The sequence below is a fragment of the Anopheles moucheti genome, chromosome 2 (genome assembly GCF_943734755.1).
Source record: "Anopheles moucheti chromosome 2, idAnoMoucSN_F20_07, whole genome shotgun sequence".
In the NCBI taxonomy this organism is placed as follows: domain Eukaryota; kingdom Metazoa; phylum Arthropoda; class Insecta; order Diptera; family Culicidae; genus Anopheles; species Anopheles moucheti.
Genome location: NC_069140.1, coordinates 64,214,874 through 64,224,488, shown reverse-complemented (window position 1 = coordinate 64,224,488; position 9,615 = coordinate 64,214,874). Strand labels below are relative to the sequence as shown.

Here is a 9,615-nt window from a genome sequence, read left to right as displayed (position 1 = left end):
TAACAATAAGGCTACGCACAATGTTTCGCTCTTTTATACACTTACCCGCAGCACACGCACACGCTCTCACACCACTGGTACACGATCGGATCGGAGTATGTGTGTGCGTGGAGCGAGGTTATAAAAATGACGATCTGGCCTCGCATACCCACATTCCGAACCTATCGTCGACACAACACAGACGTCTTTACGTTCCACTAATAAAACCGCCGAACCAGTGAAATGGCCCGTACGAAGCAAACTGCCCGTAAGTCGACCGGAGGTAAGGCTCCGCGCAAGCAGCTGGCCACCAAGGCTGCTCGCAAGAGTGCCCCGGCCACCGGAGGAGTGAAGAAGCCGCATCGTTACCGTCCGGGAACCGTAGCCCTGCGTGAGATCCGTCGCTACCAGAAATCGACCGAGCTGCTGATCCGCAAGCTGCCCTTCCAGCGTCTGGTGCGTGAAATTGCCCAGGACTTCAAGACCGATCTGCGCTTCCAGAGCTCGGCCGTGATGGCCCTGCAGGAGGCCAGCGAGGCGTACCTTGTCGGCCTGTTCGAGGACACCAACTTGTGCGCCATTCATGCGAAGCGCGTCACCATCATGCCGAAAGACATTCAGCTGGCTCGTCGCATCCGCGGAGAGCGTGCCTAAATCTTCGCCCGTATCCCCCCCCCCGGGGCTCCTCTTCCATCGATCGTCGAGGGGCTTCACTCAAACGGTCCTTCTCAGGACCACCACAAATGTTAACCAAAAAGATATGTGTCGATTTGTCCGTACCTTCTTCCGTCCGTAGTGGCTCGTTAGTGGTGATGGTATTGAAACAATTTCGTATGCGTTTATGTCGCCCGGTCGGTGCAGAGAGCCCGTGACCGTATCCGGGTACAACAAAAGCTGCGTGTGTCGAAAAAACGTTTGTTTACGCGATGAGCAACACACCATCTTCACACGACAGGATCGACTTTCTGTCCGACGGGTAAATAAAGCCAAAGAAAGCCAGCAATGGCAGGCCTGGACGGCCGGTTAAGCAAAATGAAATAAGGGGCAGCCCAGAAAGTCAAAAGACGCGTTTTCGATTGACCGTTTGGCGATCGATCGTCAGAAGATGTGCTTCCGATGCTGTTACACTGTGCGAGACACGGAACATTCTTCTTCTCGTGCCAACTCGTGTTTTGTACCCGCGCCCCTTTGCTTTCCGCTCACGGGTTCACATGAACGCGTCGAAAATTATGCTTTATTTTATTTAAACTTTAATCTTTTGCCCACCGTGTGAGAGGGAATGTCAAGCAGAAATATATCTTTCGTATGGATGCGTTTTGTGGTCCTGAAAAGGACCGGTTTGGGTAGATGCGAACGAACTGCGCTTCGACGCTTCGAATTACTTCGAGCTGGTGTACTTGGTGACAGCCTTCGTGCCTTCGGACACGGCGTGCTTGGCCAGCTCACCGGGCAGGAGCAGACGGACGGCCGTTTGGATTTCGCGGGACGTGATCGTCGAACGCTTGTTGTAGTGCGCCAAGCGGGATGCTTCGGCAGCGATGCGCTCGAAAATGTCGTTCACGAAGCTGTTCATGATGCTCATCGCCTTGGACGAAATGCCGGTGTCCGGGTGGACTTGCTTCAACACCTTGTAGATGTAGATAGCGTAGCTTTCCTTGCGGGTCTTCCTTTTCTTCTTCTTGTCCGACTTGGAGATGTTTTTCTGGGCTTTGCCAGACTTCTTCGCGGCTTTTCCACTGGTTTTCGGGGCCATTTTGCTTCGATTCACGCACTGATGCTCACTAACGGAGAGTCAAAACCTTTCTGATAGAGAACTACGACTCTCAGGTTCGTTTATATTCCGGTTTTCGGATCACTCTCGGGTATTCGACTTGAGTGCGTGCAGGCAGCATAACTCGGGGTATTTAATCGCACCCTGTTCAAATTTTCATTCAGAATACAAGCACTCTCCGAACAGTGAGCATCGTTGCGAACGCACTCTCATCTAAACCGAAGCTATCAACAATGTCTGGCCGTGGCAAGGGAGGCAAAGTGAAGGGAAAGGCAAAGTCCCGCTCGAACCGTGCCGGTCTGCAGTTCCCGGTTGGCCGTATCCATCGTCTGCTCCGCAAAGGCAACTATGCCGAGCGCGTCGGTGCTGGTGCACCGGTGTATTTGGCCGCCGTGATGGAATACTTGGCCGCTGAAGTGTTGGAGTTGGCAGGAAACGCTGCCCGAGACAACAAGAAAACTCGCATCATCCCGCGTCATCTGCAGCTGGCCATCCGCAACGACGAGGAATTGAACAAGCTGTTGTCCGGCGTCACCATTGCCCAAGGTGGTGTGCTGCCCAACATTCAGGCCGTGCTGCTGCCAAAGAAGACTGAGAAGAAGGCTTAAGGCTTCTCCCAATCTCTCTGCAAACCCCCCCAAAACAAACCGTCCTTTTCAGGGCGACAAATCGATTTACATAAAAGATGTTTGTTCGACCATCTCTTCTGAGCTGATATCAAACCGGCGCAGCATTACCTAATCGAAGGTAAATCCAGTGAAAAAACACAAGCAATCGCAATATGCGGGAAACCCCCTGAGAAACGTCATCACTTTTCGTGTTTTAAAATCTTTGGTCGGAAGTAGACTCCTCTGACCGTGCTGGTGGTACCGAGCAATGGATGAAAAGCTAAAAGCAGTGCCCCACCAGCAGCCTACCTGCTATCGTACCTGGAATGACCGATCCTACGAAGGAAAAATAACTTCCACTTTCCACCCAAAAGGAGCCCTGTACAGGTACCGTACCTGGTCGAGGGTCTGAAGCGCAACAATTGTTAAGAAAATTCCCAATGCGAATGAAACAAATTAGCCCACGAATGGGCACCGAATATTTCAGTCTATTTTTAGCCCACCTGTATGCAGCCCTAATGGCAGATATTTCTTATTTTCTAAATAAACACGACGCCTACTGCGATGCATCGGGCTGAACGCTTAACGCTGATCACTACACCATCGACCCTAGCAACGAAACCCCAAACCATGCATGCAAATGAATATGGAACACAATCTTACCTTCAGTAGTGCGCAGCGCACGGCTTCACGCACTCCTTTCAAGCAATTGCGGTGCACTCAGCACAGTATTTTCACCACACACCAAGTCACTTCACTACATAGAGACGAATGTCGCCGCAAGTCGCAAAGTCTCTATAAGCAGAAACAACAACAACTTCACTACACCGCCCCTGCTTCTCTGATCTTTGCAGCAGCAGCAACAACAACAACAACAACTTTGTTTTTTAAAAGAGTATTTTTTTAGCGAACTCCGCGGAGGATTTCGCTGCCCCACGCACTGGGCGCCGTCGCGGTTCGTGCATCGTTTCACGCACGCATTTCACCAGCAAAAGCCGCCTTTTTGGCGGTAATCTTGCGCAGGATGGGCCGACGCACCATGCACCGAAACTCCGTCACGATTTGGATTGTCCATCGTCCTTTCCGCACACACGCTCATGCACATTTCACCAGCAGCAGCAGCAGCAACAACAACAACAACAACAACTTTGTTTTTTAAAAGAGTTTTTTTTTAGCGAACCCCGTGGAGGATTTCGCTGCCCCACGCACTGGGCGCCGTCGCGGTTCGTGCATCGTTTCACGCACGCATTTCACCAGCAAAAGCCGCCTTTTTGGCGGTAATCTTGCGCAGGATGGGACGACGCACCACGCACCGAAACATCGTCGCGATTTGGATTGTCCATCGTCCTTTCCGCACACACGCTCATGCACATTTCACCAGCAGCAGCAGCAGCAACAACAACAACAACAACAACTTTGTTTTTTAAAAGAGTTTTTTTTTAGCGAACCCCGCGGAGGATTTCGCTGCCCCACGCACTGGGCGCCGTCGCGGTTCGTGCATCGTTTCACGCACGCATTTCACCAGCAAAAGCCGCCTTTTTGGCGGTAATCTTGCGCAGGATGGGCCGACGCACCATGCACCGAAACTCCGTCACGATTTGGATTGTCCATCGTCCTTTCCGCACACACGCTCATGCACATTTCACCAGCAGCAGCAGCAGCAACAACAACAACAACAACAACTTTGTTTTTTAAAAGAGTTTTTTTTTAGCGAACCCCGTGGAGGATTTCGCTGCCCCACGCACTGGGCGCCGTCGCGGTTCGTGCATCGTTTCACGCACGCATTTCACCAGCAAAAGCCGCCTTTTTGGCGGTAATCTTGCGCAGGATGGGACGACGCACCACGCACCGAAACATCGTCGCGATTTGGATTGTCCATCGTCCTTTCCGCACACACGCTCATGCACATTTCACCAGCAGCAGCAGCAGCAACAACAACAACAACAACAACTTTGTTTTTTAAAAGAGTTTTTTTTTAGCGAACCCCGCGGAGGATTTCGCTGCCCCACGCACTGGGCGCCGTCGCGGTTCGTGCATCGTTTCACGCACGCATTTCACCAGCAAAAGCCGCCTTTTTGGCGGTAATCCTGCGCAGGATGGGCCGACGCACCACGCACCGAAACACCGTCGCGATTTGGATTGTCCATCGTCCTCTTTCCGAACACACGCTCATGCACATTTCACCAGCAGCAGCAGCAGCAGCAACAACAACAACAACAACTTTGTTTTTTAAAAGAGTTTTTTTTTAGCGAACTCCGCGGAGGATTTCGCTGCCCCACGCACTGGGCGCCGTCGCGGTTCGTGCATCGTTTCATGCACGCATTTCACCAGCAAAAGCCGCCTTTTTGGCGATAATCCTGCGCAGGATGGGCCGACGCACCACGCACCGAAACTCCGTCGCGATTTGGATTGTCCATCGTCCTTTCCGCACACACGCATACGCACATTTCACCAGCAGCAGCAGCAGCAACAACAACAACAACAACAACAACTTTGTTTTTTAAAAGAGTATTTTTTTAGCGAACCCCGTGGAGGATTTCGCTGCCCCTCCGCCCGACGCACTGGGCGAGGCACCGTCGCGATTAACGCACCGTCCCGCGAAGCGCTTTTCGCACATTCACACACACGCGCGTTTCTTCCGTCATTTTACCACCCGCACTTTTTAATGCCAATCCTGCGCAGGATTAGCCGTACGCGCACTGCTTCTTACCTCTCTGTCTCTCGACTAAGCGTCGCACTCTTTGTTCATGCTCGACATGCTCGATGTTGCTGGTTCGCGAAGGACGACAAAATGAGCCGGGGCCATCTTGAAATTGGCCCCTGTTCAACACTACTTTTAACACTACACGCACTTACACACACTAATACATCCGGATTGACGACGCGCGCGGACCAACTGTTCCAGTTGGCTGTTCGACGAGGACTGTGCCGAGCTCGGGACATTCGGTTACTAATTACCTTCAGCATACGAACGAGAGTGCCGAAAGTGGATCTCTCTCGCTAACTACCACCACTACTACTACTATTCGCGCAAATGTGGTTCTGTCTCACTACTCTCGCTACACAATCGCACACAATCGTTTCAAAGCACGAAGCAATTTGAAGTCGCCAAACATTTTTGCAATTCCACTACAGACATATCCATTTGCGTATGCTATTATCACCGTACAATCAGTGAAAGCAGCGAAGGATACATATGTGAATTCAGAATAGATACAGTATATGCGTACAAAAATGCAGGATTGGTGGTACATTTCATGTTAGATCTTAAAACAGAAACATATTTCGCTAGTTAATACGACACGTAGGTGCAGAAATAGGTGCGCTGCTTAAAACTAGCCGGCCAGACACACGAACGAAGCGTGCGCTCTTCCTTTGTGCGTCGCATCGGTGATCGAAATTTCTGCGAATTGTCAACCGATGTTCCCTCTCGCTCGCACACTCGGTGGCGACAGGAGGAGACTCGTTTTAGTGGAAATTTTCACCTAACGGTACCGATCACCGTGTACGCGGTCACATTTCCGGATAATTTTTGGCACGAGCTCAGCATGCACACACACACACACAGGATTACGTGCGAGAAGGAAAAAACCGACCTTTGATTTGAATACGCATGGCAACGCGAGCCCCCACCCATTTTGGAAATATTTAATCTCTATACTTTCACTAATTTACGCATTACGTTTTGTAACATTTTCAGATAATTTTTTTTCAGACTATCTAATCGGCCCGGTTACAGGGCTGTGCAACAGAATTTTGTTGTGTACGCAAACTCAAAGATGTTTTAAAAAGAGGCTTTCTTCCCAATTGGAGGATGTTGTTAATTTTATTTTATTTAGCTTAATAAATTATCAAATTTCTCACCTCGGACCCCTTTGGCTCTCATAAAAACCTATTTGGCAAAGCATATTCCAAGTCGCTTTGAGCTTTTGTTGTTGTTATTAGTTTTAACAGACCTTGAGCCTTGATGACTTCGTTCTTCTCTTAGTCTGATATATATATATATATATTGATCTTAGTGGTTGATAAGTCCCGAACCTTGGTCATTTATCACGAATGAAATGTATCGTAAAAATTTACGTCACGTCGTGTTTGCGTGCAGCTCCCATCTGGATCATATGCAACATATCATTTTAACATGAATATTCTAAATTACAATGAAGCACTTCTTAATATTTTTGCGTCAGATCCCCAGTTGCTTGCTATGCATTTATGCTTTTTGTAGGCATCGCACATAATTTCGTCGAAAGTCGACGTCTTTCACAATCAGATAAAAGCAACTGATTGGATATATCTAAGGTTAAGTAGCCATCCACATTCAGGTACCACAGATTTCCCATGTTTTTTTTTCTAACTTTTTCCTCACAGACAGTATATTTGAGTCATGTCTTTCCAGTAACAGACACACACATGTTTAAATTTCATAAGGTGCCATTTAATCAGATGTAGCGGCGCCAGTCTTCTTTAGATAGGACCGGTACAAAATTACAACCCAACCAATCCCTCGTTCCCAGGAACAACTATCCAGGTTGCGGGTAAATAAAGTTAAAAGGCCCAGAATTTGCTGGCCAATATCTCTTGATGTTGTGCTTGTGTCATGGGTTATTGAAATACAGAGGATTTGAAAAAAATATTGACCCTACTAAAAATCTTCTCGGTTACCTGGTTTGATAAAAATTTCTCTATTTAAACTGAGAAGTAAACAACATAGCACAACAACAGCAATTACTCCTGAAACAATCTCGCATTTCTTTTAGTGAAAAATAAAACATGAAAAATTGCAGCGAATCAAGCAGTAAACTTTAACTTTAAAATATTTATAAGCTACTGTAAAGCATGGTATTGTTTTAGAAAATAATGCTGCTATTTTCGTGGATTGAACGACCATTTCTGGTCTTCCTTAATTTGTATTCATCAGGATAGTGAGTCGCTCACTTGGCACTTGGAAGCGTTGGAGCGGCCCGGTGGTTTGATGGTAGCGACCCTAGCGATCTTCACACGATCGGACCTGACAAAAATCCCATCCGGATCAATCACCCGTACTCAGGACTGACTATCCAGCTTCGGGTAAATAAAGATACAGAAAACCAGAAATGGCAGGTTCAGACCTCTTAGAAGAAGTGAGTGCTGCGTACGGGGGTACGGCTCGAATAGGTCGTTTAAGAAACCGTTCACCGTTCTGTATCACCGACCAAAATTAAAATCTTTTTGAAAATCTTGTAAAGGATCCGACTGAAAATGCAAGAAAACGCGCGAATACCCAAGGACAACACATAAAAACATTCACAAATTGCGCGTCTGTGGACGTCGATCCGTGTAAAAAACTTCCATTTGGTAAAATCATAGTATGCATGGAAAAATAAATTGTTGGCGAGGGAATCATAGAAGGCGTTGAAAGATAGCAGTTTAAAGAAGAGCTGGGAAATCAAAACGCTCCACTTAAAAACTTGATCCAAGGGTGTTGGAAATAATGTTACCATGGAAACGTTATGAGTCGCCTCCAACTAAAATTTGTATAGCGATAATTTTCAGATAATTCTTCTATTTTTCGGATGAAATAAATTAAGCTCGCTGCCCAAATGCGTGAAATATTTAATGTTTGTTTTAAAAAAGACTAGCAATTGTGTGAAATGCTTCACAATTGGTTTTAAAACGGTCAATGTTTTAGCTTTGCAATAAAATGACTACATAATACAGTTGAATTGCGGATTCTTGTGCCATCACACACATTCCCGAACACCGTAGCACGTTCATCATACTACGGAGTATTGACACACTCACAGTAGCTGAACCGTCCACAGGATCGACGCGATGCTCATCGCTTCTTCTTCTTCTTCTTGGCTTCGAAGACGCTCGGCTGCGTGATACGTTTACCTCGGGACACAGTTGTACCCCATAGACGGTAGATGAGGCTAAGGATTCGACTCACAACCTTACGTTGAACGACACACTTCATAGCGATCGGAATCATAGGAAAGAATATTTTGATGCAAAGAATGTGTGGTCCTGATAAGGACCGTTTGTTGAGATGAGCGTCGAACGTGCGTCGGCTGGCGGGTTTAACCTCCGAAACCGTACAGAGTGCGACCCTGGCGCTTCAGCGCGTACACTACGTCCATCGCGGTGACGGTTTTGCGCTTGGCGTGTTCGGTATAGGTGACCGCATCGCGGATAACATTCTCCAGGAACACTTTCAGCACGCCACGCGTTTCTTCGTAGATGAGACCGGAGATACGCTTCACTCCTCCACGGCGGGCCAGACGGCGGATGGCCGGCTTGGTGATGCCCTGGATGTTGTCGCGCAGCACTTTGCGATGACGCTTGGCTCCACCTTTACCCAGACCTTTGCCTCCTTTTCCTCGTCCAGTCATTTCGATGTCGATGCGTACCGTGTGTACCAACCGTACTGTGCAAGAGTTCACGAGTAACAATAAGGCTACGCACAATGTTTCGCTCTTTTATACACTTACCCGCAGCACACGCACACGTTCTCACACCACTGGTACACGATCGAATCGGAGTATGTGTGTGCGTGGAGCGAGGTTATAAAAATGACGATCTGGCCTCGCATACCCACATTCCGAACCTATCGTCGACACAACACAGACGTCTTTACGTTCCACTAATAAAACCGCCGAACCAGTGAAATGGCCCGTACGAAGCAAACTGCCCGTAAGTCGACCGGAGGTAAGGCTCCGCGCAAGCAGCTGGCCACCAAGGCTGCTCGCAAGAGTGCCCCGGCCACCGGAGGAGTGAAGAAGCCGCATCGTTACCGTCCGGGAACCGTAGCCCTGCGTGAGATCCGTCGCTACCAGAAATCGACCGAGCTGCTGATCCGCAAGCTGCCCTTCCAGCGTCTGGTGCGTGAAATTGCCCAGGACTTCAAGACCGATCTGCGCTTCCAGAGCTCGGCCGTGATGGCCCTGCAGGAGGCCAGCGAGGCGTACCTTGTCGGCCTGTTCGAGGACACCAACTTGTGCGCCATTCATGCGAAGCGCGTCACCATCATGCCGAAAGACATTCAGCTGGCTCGTCGCATCCGCGGAGAGCGTGCCTAAATCTTCGCCCGTATCCCCCCCGGGGCTCCTCTTCCATCGATCGTCGAGGGGCTTCACTCAAACGGTCCTTCTCAGGACCACCACAAATGTTAACCAAAAAGATATGTGTCGATTTGTCCGTACCTTCTTCCGTCCGTAGTGGCTCGTTAGTGGTGATGGTATTGAAACAATTTCGTATGCGTTTATGTCGCCCGGTCGG

General features: G+C 48.7%; 1 protein-coding gene across 1 annotated transcript; it reads left to right on the top strand.

Annotated features, from left to right (window-relative positions):
• The first annotated feature begins 222 nt into the window (after positions 1-222).
• On the top strand, positions 223-9,416 carry LOC128297214 (histone H3-like). The gene is made up of 2 exons (XM_053032820.1): positions 223-621; positions 9,006-9,416. Exons 1-2 carry the CDS (start codon positions 223-225, stop codon positions 9,414-9,416), a joined length of 810 nt encoding a protein of 269 aa, XP_052888780.1.
• The last annotated feature ends 199 nt before the right edge of the window (positions 9,417-9,615 follow it).